The following is a 16040-nucleotide window of genomic DNA, read 5'->3' on the forward strand; positions in this document are numbered from 1 at the left end:
TCCTTTTTCTTACATCCTAAATCTATTTCATGAGATATTAGGGGTAAAAAAGAGCAACAAAAGTTATGTGAACAGTTTAATTCAGACAGAATTGGTTAAGGGTTTGCAATGAAATGTACATGGCCAACATGCCTGTGAATCTCCACGTCTATTCGTAAAGGAAACGTCCGTTGTTCCAGTTATATTGAAATTATTTCTTCCAACTTCAAATAGTAAGGTACTCAAATTACCTGAGATAAGTTTGCATACAAACCGAGAAGATTGAAATCAGCCACAGACCTCGAGGACATATAAAGTTTAACATATTTTTAACAACTATTATATCAACTTAAGGCATTTGGTAATATTTTGAAAACACAGTACGTTCTGTATTTCTTGTACAAAAAGACTGTTTGTAGGCCATATGAACACAAAAATAGTTCTTGAATGCATACATGAATTACAATGAAGCTATTACCTCCTTTTCAAAAACAAGCAATGAACAAAGTATGATGTGTTACACGTCATCATTACAGACAATTTAGCAGATTACAGTTACGACATTTTACTGAATGTTAGCCAGACTGAACTTTTGAGTTTTACACAGAAGCATCATAATTACAGGGTTTTTTTGTGTGTCACTACTGGAAATGTTTGACATTAAACTTCTTCCCTTTGATGCCTCCCAGCATCATTAGTGCTCCCTTCCTGTTCCTCATTACAAATTTAAATAGTTAGCCCTAATTCACCCTTTTCATTTTGAGGTTCTGTGCAGAGAGGGGGAATGTTTTCATCCTGCTAACATCAACAGCTGTCTTCTTTTAATTGTACCCTGAAAGAAAGATAATGACATGTTTCTGCACAATGTGAAGAGAAAAGAACTGCTTTAAATGGTCAGAGAATGAGATTATTAAAGAAGGATATGTGTGAATGGAATGCTTAAAGTCGATTATGTTTTGGGTGGGTTTTATTTCGGCATTGTTTCCACTAAATGTAAAGTATCTAGTACTGTGAATACACTACTTTGATGTTTATATGGATACGTTTTCTCTTTCTAAGACCACAAAAGTTAGATAAAAATAGGAGCCGTAAGCATTATAAATACTGTAAAATGTATTTTTGAAGGAACGATTCAGACGTTTGTTGCTAACACTCCATTTGAACTTAGTATTCACAGGAGTTTGCTCTTTTCCCAAGTGAACATCTACAGTATTGCCTACAAAAACCCCTTGTCATAAACGCATAGAACTGCAAAGTGAAGTGGATTTTGACTGCACAGTGGAGATATGTCGTATTGCTCTTGCCAACGGGCTTTATGCCTAAATGCACTCCAGCCTCAGGCGATGATGTCATCCCGAGCTCCACAGTCAACCACAGAGAGACTGTGCATGAAATGTTTTTGCATGTTTTGTCCATCTCATTTCTCCAGGGAGGCTGTTCATGTGACAAGTGGTTATTTGAGGAAAATATTGTGTGATGACAAAAGCTCATAGGAAAGGCAGCTTCGTACTCTGGGGGGTTAAATCTCGACAGGTTTTTTTTTTTTTTCTGGGTTCCTCTTTTCATCTTTTGTCTTTGATAAACACTTAAAAAGTTTGCTTTCAGTGGACCATCCAGCCGTTTGAGACGGACCCTGTGAAGTTCGTACATGGCCCGTGAGATGCCGTGGTTTCTCAAAGGACAATGAGGCCAAGCACTGAGGGGTTAAGTTAGCAGCTGCCTGATCTCTTTGTGAACGTAGGTAAGGAAGTCCATGTAGGAAGCTCCACCGTGCAGACCCTTATCCTCCACCAGGAACTGCCGGAAAAACATCTCCGGTTTGTCTCGCTGCTTCACGATCTGGAGCTGAGGGAGGAGAAAAGTCAGCAAATGTGATCTGTTGCATGCAGCTCATCAGACGTTTTACATTTCCAATGTGTACAGTTTCCTAAGTTCTCTTAAATGTTCTCAACTATTCATTGATACATTTATTTTTACAGAAAGGTTTTATTATTCACATCCATGGAAATACTTTGTTTGTTTGTATTTCTGCATGTTTTTTCTTGGGTGTTGTAATTATTGACTTGTTCCACTAGGGGTAGACAAAGCTCAATTAAAAGCTGCATGGCCTATTTCCTCTTACCTCTCTTTTACCTGTGTTCCTTTAATCAAAAGTTACTCTGGTACTAATTGATGTTGTTGTTTTCTAGTTTAAAAATAAAGTTATTAAGTGCAAAGGTTTTCTTGGGTCTATGTTGTGTCTCTAGATATCATTCTTACCTTCATAGAGTTCGGCCTCTTTTCAAGCAGACTGTCGATGATGGATCGAACCTTCTTGGACAATGGGTTGTCCAGCTCTGGCAGCGCACACTGAAAAACAAAGGGAGACACTTGGTAAGACCTTAAAGTCATGGTGATTAGGTCACTGGCACGAGTTCATGAGATGTATTTGCACCATCATGTTTTGTTGCACAAACAATTCTAAACAGAGTGCCAGTAACTGTTTTCATGACCTAGTAGTACTATAAGCATGCTTTGACACACATCTGCTCTGCTTTCTTCTCTTATTTATGGGCAGCACATGGTGAAGTGGTGTTTGCTTTAAAACTACATATAAATCTTTGTAACACTGACTGTCGGTTCAGTTTTTTTCACAGCTTACATTTAATCATTCTAATTTCTGAGTTGTCTATTCACCAGACATTCTCTAACCATACTTTAATACCAGGGACCACAGACGTAACAAAGCTGTGTTAAATACATGCTGTTATTCTGACCATGTGTCCTTGCAGGTGGCCGAGGGAGGGAACATTAAAGATGCTCTGGATGAGGTCTGGCGGGCTAGCTTGGCCGAGCCACAGAAACATGGAGTGTCCGTTGTCCAGCAGGAACATGCCTGAGTCGGTCAGACCTTCACCTGAACAGCGCACTGGGGCAGGGAGAGCCTCACTGCTGACGTCCATGTTGTGCTGAAAATAAAAACGGCGTACATGCATTCATTTCACACACTAGTTTACACACACTAGCTTTTCCAAGCAGTTCAGCACACTGGCTAAGAATGACAACGTCTACTCAGTTAACCTGGTTTGTTCTTCTTTAAGAAGAAAATCGACAAACACTTGTGCACATTTCAGTGCAAACTGTATGTATTGAGGTATCTTCAACTCATTGAATAACACGTTTCATTATAATGAAAATGTCACTCCAACTTTTTATTTCAATTATAACTGCACATATGTAATGATTGGTCTAAACTGTAGATGCAAATGTTCAATTCTAAATACTGCTGAGCACTGAGTAGCAGAAATTAAATATATGCTGACAATGAAAACCTGCCTTTACACACATGTATTTAAATGACCTATCCTCTTACAGGCCCAATCATTTTAGAGCTGCAGTTTTTAAGAATACTCCCACCATCAAATTGAATAAATTCTGAAGAATTGTGACATAGCTGAGCTCAAACTATTTAAGTTCAGTGAATTGTGTGTGTGTGCCCTTTTCTGGGGACAGCGTTAAATGTATCTTATCAAATTGGAATTTGGGCATTTCTGATGTCTCTATTTCATCTTTCAATTCAGTGTAATTTGTGTGTGTACACAGCCAAGCAGTCTCATGCCCTTACATGGGCATTGGAGGGGCGTTTACCTAGCTTCAAACGTAGATGGCAATGGAATTGCATTCATCAATTTAAGAACGCAGGTGCAGACAACTGAATGAGTGAATCTGTCTTTTAAGAACTTTAAGAGGAAATTTAAGGAGAAACGTTGAAAGATGTTGGAGAATGAGGCCCAGTGTTTGTTTGTTTTTTTAGTTTGTTCCCTACCAGTGGGGTGAGACGAGGGTAGAGCAACAGCTGCGTGTCCTCCACTCCCATGGCCATGACCGACAGCCTTAGATGGGCTCTCTCGTCTGTTGAGAGCTCGGTGCTGCCGACCATAGGAGCACTTTTCATAAGGCTGTTAATGTAGACTGGCAACACCTTCATGGAACTGGGCAGGATCAGCTACATGTGGAGTAAGGTATAAAAATGAGGAAAAATCTTGATTTTCAGACACGTTCATCGATCATGTATCAAATGCTGAATTCAACAAATGCCCTTCCAGGTGTTGTCCCGCACTGACCTGGCTGGCAGCAGAGGGGCTGGCACAGTTTTTCCTGTAGCAGGCCAGCATGTGAGCGGTCTGGTTGACCAGGATCTCTCTCACATTCTTCAAAGGCTGGTTCAATATGGCACGGTAAGCTGAGTGGGCATGGGAAACAAAAAAAATTAAAAGACAGAAGAAGACCAGAGGATAAGACGGGGAATATTAAATGGAAAAAAAAAAGATGGAAGATGAAATAAAAAGCCGACATGGGAGCTTAAGAGCAGGACGAGTGAAAGAAGGTGACTGTGGCTCAGTAAGCTGTACCTAAGGATCGCTATGTGCAGATTACAGAAAGGCTCATCTCTATTTTGTGGCAACATGTGGTCCTTATTTTCACAAGTCATATTTCTTTTTCTCATAAATCTGGGAGCAGGAGGAGATTATCAAGTGATGCGTGGGGTCAATTCAAGATGAAACTGCAGTTTAGGACGGAGAGTTGACTTTGTGCTACAATCTGCGCTTTAAGCACATTATATTCAAAAGAATTGAAGCTGTTACCTGATTTGGCAAAGAAGTTGATAAGAGAGTCTGTCTCGCAGCTCTTGTACAGCTCCATCAACTGCGAGCTGCACTTCAGACTGGCGTTGTGGATGCGGAGACGCCTCTGCCCGCCGATTGTAGTGTACAGCAAGGCACACTGGGAAACAGAGTGTATATGTGAGTTAGAACCAAAGTTGAGGTTTTCACTCCAGATAACACACGTTTACTCTTAAGGCACATTTCTCAGTGTTTATACCTGAATGAGAGCTCCAGTCTCCTCACTGAGCGTGTCGTCGTGCTTCAGCTCTACAGTCACCGCCTTGTCACAATCCACAGCAGCCATCTCTACATCTGTGGTGTTGTTCATGTGGATGGCACCAAAGAAGTCTGTGGCTCTGAAGCCTAAGGGAACACACAAAAGAAGATCATTAAGGGAGGGCGCCAACGGTGTAGCACTCCATGTACAGAGGCTATAGTCCTCCAAGCGAGCAGCCCGGGGGTTCAAGTCCGACCTGTGGCTTCCTTTCCTTCATTTCATTCTCCACTCTTCTGATTTCCTACTCTATCCACTGTCCTCTGAAATAAAGTCATAAAAGTCCAAAAACAAAATCTAAAAAAAAAAAAAAAAAAAAAGTTGTTTTTAAGTAGATCAAATAACTTTTTTATAAAACACTGAATTTAGAGCTTCTTATAACCAAGCTTTACCAAAGTGTCAATGTGTTCCTTACCTGTACTGGTACGGACTCGCATGATGGCGTCAAAGCCGATGCTCTTCTGTACATCTTTCCTCAGGTCTCTGAGGAAATGCTCTCCATCTGTCTCCACCTGGCAACATGAAGAATATCACAGTCAGCAGCACGTTTGTTTTATGTGCACAAGGTTTAGCCAGTAGATGGCAGTGTTGTCATGATTTGGTCTCATGCTGACGACCAGCAGAGTGGGGATCATAAAAGCACTAAAACAGCTTAGTCCATATGTCTAACATGAAAACTGATGATTTATCATAATGGACAGTTTGAACACGTGTACACAAAATTTAAATATTTATGTCTTTTAGGGCATGCTTAGGTTGAGTATTAAACTGAATTCTGCAGCCTTAATATGAAGTGTGTGTTTGTTCAGCTTGGATTTCCCATGCTTGTTCTACCATTCCTATGGGAGACTTCTATAACAGAGTGTTGGTACTGTGCATAATCCCATATGTTGATAAAACAAAATTCCTCTGATGTATGTAAAACTCTGACTTTCCACATCTACGACAGGAAATAAAACCTAAACATTGAATCTTTTTGTTCATTGTAAGTGCCATATGTGTACTGTGAAAAGGTATGTTGTACCTGGAAGTTGTTGTACTTGTAGATGGAGCCTCCAGTATGTGACGGCACATCCCCCATAGTTGCCAAGTCTACGTACTGGCTGGGGAAGAGGAAGAGGTCCACACAGCAGCCCTGAGCCACACAGTCCTTTGACAGCTGCTCATACACTCCTTTCTGAGGCTGGAAAAGGGTCTACGGGGGGGGAAACGAGATGTAAGCAGTCTGTAAATTCAGTTTAAATTCAAAATGAAGTTCAGTCAACACATAATCACGCTCACCTTCTCTTTCTCAGTGTTGACCAGCTTTTTGTCATCCCTGTTCTTCAGTTTGCCAGGAGCCTCAGCCGTGGGAATGGAGGACTGGAAGATGAAGAGCTTTCCGCTACATTCTGCTGCCTGGAGAGTAGACAAAAGGTCCCATTGGTGAGACAGTGTGTTGTTTATATTTACTATATTGTGTTTAGTTTTACAGTACAATAACAAGGTGAGAAGTTCCTGCATTGGAGCCGGTTCTTCTAAAAATACGACACGTTATTAGCAGAGATCGCTCCGTGTTGCTCAATGAAAAGCAATACCTACAAACAATAGGAACATGAGCAGGCATGAATAAATAAATAACTATCAGGCTGGTTGCTGTTGTGTAATATCACAACTGTTTCCAATTAAAAGCTGTGTGAACGTTTCCTTCGCTGCATGCCAAAAGAAAGACCTCATATCACTGGGAAAGTTTGCTGGACTTTAAAGTAAACACAAACATATCGGGGAGAGTCAAACAAAACACAGTATACAAACTCATCTGAAGCAACCTTGTGCAGCTTCTCTTCAAGTTCAGATTTAAAATGATTGCCCTTTTTTTTACAAAAACACGGCGGAATTTATTTTGGCTGCTTTAATATTTGATAGGAATCAGGAGATTAGTGGCAAGAGGGTGTTTCAGATTGAGAAACACTATTAGTTATCAAACAGAAAGCTTCAAACTGTGCCAATTACATCTGGCCTTGCACTTATCCAGAGTCTACATCAAGACCTAGCCGAACATGCTCCTGGGAAGTTGCAGGAGGCCTCCTACTCTCCCGCTCTGTGTTGACAGATGTCACACTGAGGCTAACCTTAAATGCCTCCACACCGGCCTGGATGACAGGGGCAAAGACCGTTTCGCTCTCGTTGGTGTCAGCAAACATGTCAGGGATCTGGTCCAGCAGACTGCAGAGAAGAGGGGCAGGAGTATGGCTTTAGGCAGTATCTTAATGTACTTCATTTACATGCATTTAAGAGTTGACTGAGGACATTTGAACCCCAATACAATACAATAAAAGAACCACTTTACCTCCCAGTGATGCAAAAATAAACACTTCTTTTGATTAACTATCTTAAAACTTTAGACCACTGCATGGTGAATCCAAGACAAACAGTTCTTCCGCAACTTCATGAAAAAGCTGTATCTTACTTGAAGATAACAGCCCTCGATTCCTCGTAGTTGACGAGGAAGCCGTCGAGCAGCGGGACAAACATCTCAGCCGTGTCCGACACCACCATCATCTGCGGCTGGGCCAGAGCACTTTTCACGTTGTAGAAGTGGAGGACTTTGTTGTAGGTGACAAAGCCAACCTTGATGGCAGAGCTCTCCGCACCTTCCTCTCTGGTGAGGAAGAACAAGTATCAGTGAATACCATGACGCTTTTAATACTGTCACTACTCCTACGATGTCCCTGTTCTCTAATAATGTGAAGCAAAATGTACATTTTATTATTTTATTGAGAATCTTTACAGACATTCTAGTGGAAGAGGAAACAGAATAAAAATCTTGATATCTTTTTGATTGCCATATCTTTCAACATGATTTTACCAAACAGAATTGTATGGTTGCCTTCAAACACATATACTTTATTTAGTGTCAGACTAACTCCTTCCTGGAAACTATGCAGGAGTTATCAAAAAATTACAGACTTGAAAAAATTAGAGTTTGCACAAATTGTCTTTTTTTGACTGTAGTAGATGAGTGACTCGAAAAAAATATCGACATCTACACAGCGGACGTGTAGCAGAATACTGTGAGCTGGACCTGAGACCAAAGCCACACATCCAAACCTGTCACCACTGTAGTAATTTCAAAAGCATTCTTTACTGACACTTCAAACTGCAGTCTGTAGATCCCTCATCTTAAATCATGCAGACATGCCGCATGCTAAGAAACATGTAATGTGCTTTTCCTGCAAAACTGTGCTCCATGAATATCATGCACAGGTGTTTTCATTAAAAGCTTCACTTTGAATGGTTTTCACACCATTCACTGATCAAAAGGAGACACAATGGCTACATCTGAATTTACTTCAACTGAGCTCTAGCTGTCCGCAAGTGAATTGAAGATATATTAGGCAAACACTCAGGAATTACATGAACCATATACAATGCATGGTGTCCAAATAGTTCAGTCTGAGTGCCTTGTTGAAACTAAAGTAAAGAGACTGAATCACCGCTGAAGAAGGGGCTTAGAGTTCACTTCTAGTGCATGTTTTAAGAATGATGTCATGGCAGAAGACCGATTGAGGTATATTGCTGCTGGCACTAATGAGGTGGAACAAAGAAAAAGAACGTTACCAAGTTATTTTAGGAGTAACCAAGAGAAGTATTGCATCCCCTACTGTGCAGTATATCAAAAAACGGTCTTCTGTATTCATGTTTACCACAAAGCCTGCGTTGTATCGAGCACAAAGATTTCTGTTTTGGATGATGACGAGAGTCGACACAATAATATTTCCATTTTTGGCATCGTCACTAACGGAGACCCACCATCTGCAAACCCTCATGCAGGACTATTCAGCTGAGGGGAACAAATAGGTTGGCTAGAAAACCTGAGGAGTTTTTTTTTTTTGGTATGTTTCATTTGAGCGGTATTAACAGAATTAGTTTCACATTCAAAATAGATTCGAATACACTGCGAATGTGTCTGCAATTTCTTGTGCGTACCTGGGCAGATTCTCCAGTAGAGTCTTCAGCTCCTCACAGATCAGTTTGACCAGTCCGCTCTTGATGTTGTTGTAAGACACGTCGATCATAAAGATGTAGGCAGGAGGGTTGGAAGGCTTGTTGTTCTGCGTGGGAGGAGAGCAGCAGGTGAATGAGTTAGTAGCTATTTGGAAATCTTTCAAGGCTGACATGGCTAAATAAACCCGGTTTTAACAGGAAATTGAACTTTAACTCCTGAATAAGCTCGTCAAAAGCCCAAACTAGACATGTTTCTTGTGCTTTCTGAAAGCGTTGGGTCGCTACAAGGAGACCATGACAGTTATAAATCTTTGGATGGAGGGCAATGGCTGGAGAGTCTGTGCTTGTGGGGGGGTGTTGTCAGTAAGATATTGTTATGTTTCCACCGCTACAACCCATGTCAAGACACTTACCTTGCAGGCCTTTGTTTAATATCTGGTCTGAGGAGGCTGTTTATAAGTCATAATAAACAGAGGGAAAGTAGGACAGTGGAGTGACTCAGCTTTGCCTGATCACTCTGACCCTCTAATGTTGTTCCCATAAACCACAGCCTCCATTGGGGACATACAGTTGATAAGTGTCTTTTCAGTGTTTGGACTGAGCTGAACACTCTCTGTTCTGCATTCAGTTCAGATATAATCAGCTGGCCATGAATAACACAAGAGTCGATATGATGATGCAATGGTGCTGAATCATGGATGCATCAACTTTACTATAAGGCATAGTTCATGTTTTGAGATTTAAGGTTGTTTTTTTAACGTTTCACATATGATTTAGTAACTGACATTATCCATTCTGCATTACTTTATTTTAGATAAATTGTGAACAGAATCTTCAGTCGCTGTATTCTACCTTGCAGTACTCCAGGGTGGCTGCGAACTCATAGGACCCCAGAGAAAGCTCAGGCCTTTCATAGAAGTCCACCCTCCTGCCCATGTGGTCCAGATGTTGGAAATAGAAGACTGGCACTAGGGTAAGGCAAAAGAAAAAAAAAACTGAACATAGATGTGGACAATATACTCAAAGAGAAATGTGAACCTGTTTTCTTCTCCTTTCAAATCCAGTCATGTAACTTAAATCTAAAACTTTCAAAACGTACCTTCGTTGACACAGCTGCAGAAACCACACTGGTAGCGACGACCTCCGTCGATAAACTGCATGTAGGGACACATGTAGGCCTTGCATCGATTGCAGCGGATGGGCCCCGTCTCGCCATGGTTAACGAGATATAGAGGGGTCTACACAGGGACACACAGTGTTTAAAACAGCTGCTCCAAAGAAAATCAGAGCAATATTTCCTGTACTTGGAGCAATACTCTTGCACATACAGTACTGTTTATACGTGTAGATTCCATGGCACCCAAAAATAAAACACACCGCACTTTCATACGCGAAACATTTTACTATCCTGGACTGCAAATGCTCATCCTGAAGCCGTTAAATATAAACACTACGACCCTGCAGATGATGAAGACTGTCTGAATCAGATTCATTTAAGATTGTCAGCAAGCTTTGACAAAGTCCAACAACAACAAAAAAAAAACGTGTTTTCTAAATGAACTCATCTGTCATTAAACACATACAGACACACAAGCAGGTTTAAAGTTACTGGAAAGTTTAAGGTGGAGAGTAAAAGTGTTCACGTTATCTTGAGGCAGTTTACCCAGTAAGGAGAACCAAACCTGTTGGATCGCCAAACAATGCAAGCAGCAGCCAAGAACTAAAGCATGCTTTTCGAACAAATGCAGAGGATTGACATTTTCTTTTTTCAGTATATCAGTCGTGTGTATTTGTTCCATTTGTTCACCAGATGAAATCAAATCTGAGAGTCCAAAACACTCGAGTTGGATCTCTTTTGTTTCAACCTTCTGTCTTTTTTTCCAGAGGTCCATGCAGATCACACACAAGCTAATTAGCCTTGGGCCACATCAGAGAAGGCTAACATTGCCTAAAAAGGCCAACTGGTGTCTGGGACAAGGCAAGAGCAGGAGAAAACATCCAAGTCAGGATTCTTGGACGAGTCAGAAACAGAATAAATTAACTTTTGTAGTACAGCAAAAGCTGCTTAGTGCAACTTTTTTTTTTATGTGCTTTTAAAAACTAAAGCAAATATACAAATCTCTATCCTCTGGTTAAAAGCTGATGTCGCAGTTAAGGCCTGAACTACTAAAGAATTGATGTAACAGTTAGACTTAACTCACATAGCAAACAAGTGGCACTTCTCTGAGAGCATATGACAGAATCCTCCATGGCAAATACAAGTATTATGTTTTGCTACTGCAGAAATACTGCTTTTTTTTTTCATAAATGTTGCTTTCAATGTTAAGATGACTATGTAGTATAACAAGGTTTTCATGTGGGACACATTAGAAGAATTTTGCTTTGTGTGATTTTCTTTTCTTTCAAGACTCCACATACGCAATGGAAAAGTACAGACTGACTTAAAGTATGCGTAGTATGTGTAAATATACAGAGTGGGAGAAAATTCATCAAAACTCTGGGCACAATGCTGAAAATCAGCTACTCAAGGGATGGATGCTAACCAACATAACTGGCGGCCAATAATAAAATCTAAATCAGTTGGGGACACTTGTGCATATTAACATTTATCATTTCCCTGCAAGAGTCTCTCTTTTTTAGGAATAAATGTCTAACTTACCTCATCCTTAGGCAAACTGGCAAAGGGTTTGATTATGGTAGCCAGGGGCACTTGGCACTGTTTGGCCAGATCGGCAGTGCAAGGTAGGGTGTTGGTGGTGCAGCGCATGAATCTGGGACTGGCGTTGCCTATGCAAACAGAAACATCAACAATGCAGATGTTACCACTTAAAAAAAGATCCTGATACCACTCTGATACAAATGTGGACTTTTGCATGTTAAATGCGCACTATCAGATCTAGCCAATAACAACAACCCTTATTTTTTTCAAAGCATTTCTAACATTTGCTTCACATTAACATCTCCCATACATACTTAGTGCAGAAGGATATGTTTAAAGGCTGTCATGAGTTACCTTGGTCCTGTACTGAGAAGTCTGTGGTGACCAGAGGTGGAACCTGTCCCCTGATGTTTGTGCTGTAGACCTTCCCCCCTTGAATTCTTTGGTCTTCCTCAATGACTTGAGTCTGTAACAGACAAGTTATACATTACAATACAATCAGATGTCTCTGGATTAGTCCAGTGGGTCATTTTCTTGTTAAATAATTACATTTACAAACTGCTGGTTCATGTGGAATAACATAAACGGTATGTTGGTATATGAACATATCAAATCCCAGGAGGATTAGGGGTCTATACTCACAATGCTGGGGATAGAATCAGCATCCAGTTTCTTCTGTGGTGGTCCAGCCAGTCCACCTGGTGCTCCAGGGAAGCCCCCCGGCATGCCCGGCTGGGGCCCTGCCATTGGCCCTCCAAATGGACCTTTACATTAAAAGCAAATGAACAGTTTAATGTTTATAACTGTGTACAATGGAATTAGTTTGTGTTAACTGAATGTATGCTGTGTAACGCTAACTGTGCCAATATGAGAACAAGAGGCATCTAATTTGTATACTTTAAAAGGACAAGTACTGATGATCCATCCAGACTCTTATTCAGATAACAAAAAATCTTCTATGACACAGAGAAACTTCAGAGAAGGATAAAGCTTCAAAGACACATACTGTAACAGGAAAGACAGTCATTCTTTTAACCTCAGATATGATGAAATACATGCTGATATGATGACCATGTATCTGAAAGTAATGTTTTTTGTAGAAGACATTTCAGGTGTAAAATGTCACAGTTACCTGCTTGCTGCTGGTATCCTAGCGGACCAGCAGCTCCAGGGCCAGATTGCTGGAAACCTCCAGGTCCTGGAGGAGGTGACCCAGGGAAGGGCCTTCCCATGCCTGCCATCGGTGGACCTGTCATTGGAGGGCCTGTCATTGGTGGACCTCCCATTGCCATGCTTGTTGGGGATAGCTGTGGAGGAGACAACTGGGGGTGCATGAGGGGTGTCTGCGGGCCTGGAGGCATCTGTTGCTGGCCCATTGTTGGAGGAGGACCTGTTTGGAAAGGCTGCTGAACTACAGAGCTTGTTGGAGGGGGCGGGCTCTGCATGGGACCTGGGGCTGCAAGAATCAAGAAAAGAGAATATACAACCCGGTGAGTACTACGCTGCAGTCATTTTTTTAACACCCTGTCCTTTTCTTTCTAAGGCTGCTTCGTTTAAGTTCATGGCATACATGACACGACACGTCCTGTTCATAGAATAACGTGAAAAAGTAAAAAGCAGGCTAACCATAGTTCCCCAAGTTCATGGAACTCATCTGATTGGTGAGCTGCTGCGCTGGAGGCATGCTGTTGTATGGGGACTGTGGAGGTTGTCCATATGCCGAGGAAGCAGCTGGTGGAGCAGGATATCTGAGGAGTATAATAACAGTTATCAGAGTACACTAGATACAGCGTGGGTCATGATTTACTCAACATTTGGATCTGTTGAAAACGTTACTAAGATGATTTAAATGTATCTGTTGCATGGTAACCTTTTTTTTTACTTTCATGATCTTCGAGATTGAAAACGAGATCAAAAGACACAAGTATAGAAATCTTTCTTTTTATTCTCCTTGTGTTTGTACCAGGAGATAATTAGCAGGACCAAACTGTTGCTTTTTGGGGGAAGATTGGTACCTTTGCGGGTGCGCACCATTCTGCTGGATATTTGGATTGTACTGACTGGACACTGGAGGTGGAGGCATTCCAGCAGCAGATGAGACTGGAGATTTCATCATACCTGCAGTGAGTTAAGGACACCAGACATATATCAGTGAATTGTTTGGTTTTCAGGTGTAAATACAAAGTATATTCAGACAGGTTTTCAAAGCACCTTTATGTGACTTGAGAAGTAATGCTTCACATGGCTTATTCTGTAGTTTGCCCTATAACGCTTGAGTCAAACAGAAACCTGATTCCAGGGTTGAACACAGTGTCTACATTGTTGTTAAGAAAACGTAGTAATCTTGCTGTTGTCTGGGCCTTCTTCTTTTCCACACACCATGAGTAAGTCATTATCTCTAGAGAGACTCTGGTGAATGTAGGACCATTTGTTTGAACTTTTTAATGCACAGCTTGATTTAGAGTGGGTTTTTTTTTTTTTTTAGACTTAAGCCAATAAAGTTATGGTATATTTGCCTTTATAGGTTTTCTTTTAACATACATGCTTGAAATATTAGCCAATGGACTATGTAAAGGTAAAGGTAAGATACACAAATGTACTCCATTAGAGAAAATCATAATTAACAATACATTACAAGCAGCAAAGTGCAACTTGATACAAGGATTACTCATATTGTGCAAAACACTACTTAAGGCCTATTATTTTGAAGTATTTGTCTCGGCTTATCTCTTCTTTGAAAGCTTGAGAATTGTGAGCTTTCAGTTTCCACATTTGATACTATTCAACAATGAATGCTCAGATCTGGCTGGGAGACAAGATTGAACTTGTTAACGAAAACAGCTATCATATCATTTGGGTCAACAATCCAGTAGCAGAAGCGGTGTACCTGTGGGTGGAGCTGTGAATGCCTGAGGCTGTCCCCCATAGTGTCCATAGAGGGGCTGTGCGGGACCAGCTCCAAATCCACCTTGGTAGCCCCCCATCCCTGGCTGGGCCTGGGAGTATGGGGGTGCAGCAACATAACCCTGTTGACTCATGTCGATGGGATGAGTGTTACTGTCTTCTCATGCCAGGATGAAGGAGTTTGTCAACCTGTCAAGTTGAAAAAAAAATGGAAATTTAAAGTTCATAATTTACGCGTACGTACACGTTAACGCATTTAAAGGTGCCTTTTTGAAACACTTTGCACCCAGCATGTTAACGTCTTGCATACACTATAACTTGCATGCGTCTAAAGCCACATCAACAACAACTGACATTTGCCCTCATGCAATCACCAACACTGTGTCACATGGACTTTTGACATTGCTTCTTTACAGATAAGACAGGCCTATCCTTCATTACATTATCTTCATACATTTCTCATTTAGAATCAGAAGAAAGGCTGATAGTTAATAGACTTGTTTGCTCTGTTTACAATCCCATTATCTTCAATGTGATTGGCCCAAACCTATGGATTCTGATACTAACATTAGAGCCTCTTTTTTTTTTAAATAAAACTGCAGTCAACTTGCCTGTAAACGTGTTGATGGTGTGAACCCTTCAGAGTAAAACTTCAGCACAGCTGGGTCAACAAAAACAACAGCTGCGTCCTTACTGAATTAAATTCCTTTCCCTACTACACAATACACAAATTGACACACACACACAAAAAAAAAGGAAGATTAAATAAACCTGATTAATCATCCACTTCAGTAGTTATCAGTATCTGCAACTTCCGAGAATTGCCACGTCAAACACCGTTATGATGGCTTAACATCCCGAGCATCCCTTACCCCTCCTTCAATTCACCTCAAGCTGAAATTACACATGTTATTCTCTTTCATGGTGACATAATTCAGCAAGAGAGGATAGCAAACCAACTTATCAAAACAGCGGAGTAACATGACAACACCTCATTCACAGCTGATTGCATATTGATAGAAAACATCTCGCTGCTGGCTACGCGGAAATTACTACAAAGTTTCCACTCGCACCAGGAAAGAATACATTTAAAAAGATTAAAGAAATAAAAATAAAAATAAAAGACTGTTCTCATTAGGCTTTACATGGTGCTACATGTGTAAATAGTGGTCTGGTAATATTTACCTGAATATAGGGGCCAGAGTCCGCTCCCGTGTCTAATGCCCTCAGTGGTAACAGAGTGCCACGTCAAACTCCACCAAAGCGCCGGTCGCTATGCTGGTTACGCAGTTTCAAGTTTCCTAAGGATACAAACAGCTTCCGGTTTGGCACTTCAAAATAAAAGCTCCCGAAATAAAATCTTCTTAAATATGATATTAGACCTAATTATATAACAAATTACGGCTATGTATATTTCTAAGGCCCAATTAAAGGATTTTGTTTTTTAATATTCAGGAAGTGCCAGAATGTGTTTAAGGACGCCACACATAGTACATAATTGAACTTCTGGTTGTGGTCGACGTCTTTTCTTTGGCTACCTTGACATGTTTGTGAAGTCGTGTCAGGCGCTGTGCGCATGCGCTAAATAGAG

At 40.9% G+C, this 16040-nt stretch overlaps 1 protein-coding gene across 3 annotated transcripts; it reads right to left on the reverse strand.

Annotated features, from left to right (window-relative positions):
* Window positions 1-63: 63 nt before the first annotated feature.
* On the reverse strand, window positions 64-15738 carry sec24d (SEC24 homolog D, COPII coat complex component). Of its 3 annotated transcripts, none has more exons than XM_020630487.3 (24): window positions 15635-15711; window positions 15061-15164; window positions 14433-14638; window positions 13561-13663; window positions 13172-13293; window positions 12678-13001; window positions 12188-12309; window positions 11900-12011; window positions 11546-11673; window positions 9986-10124; window positions 9739-9854; window positions 8869-8993; window positions 7349-7540; window positions 7011-7104; window positions 6181-6297; window positions 5924-6094; window positions 5315-5411; window positions 4843-4988; window positions 4605-4743; window positions 4083-4201; window positions 3785-3964; window positions 2736-2927; window positions 2239-2328; window positions 64-1824 (listed from the first exon to the last, which is right to left on the reverse strand). In XM_020630487.3, exons 3-24 carry the CDS (start codon window positions 14581-14583, stop codon window positions 1684-1686), a joined length of 3120 nt encoding a protein of 1039 aa, XP_020486143.1. In that variant the 5' UTR covers window positions 14584-14638; window positions 15061-15164; window positions 15635-15711; the 3' UTR covers window positions 64-1683. The 3 variants fall into 3 exon arrangements, with proteins under 3 accessions (XP_020486143.1, XP_020486145.1, XP_020486144.1); XM_020630489.3 differs by having other exon boundaries at window positions 15061-15161; window positions 15635-15656; XM_020630488.3 differs by lacking the exon at window positions 15061-15164 and having other exon boundaries at window positions 15635-15738.
* Window positions 15739-16040: the final 302 nt, after the last annotated feature.

The sequence above is a fragment of the Labrus bergylta genome, chromosome 22 (assembly GCF_963930695.1).
Source record: "Labrus bergylta chromosome 22, fLabBer1.1, whole genome shotgun sequence".
NCBI lineage: Eukaryota > Metazoa > Chordata > Actinopteri > Labriformes > Labridae > Labrus > Labrus bergylta.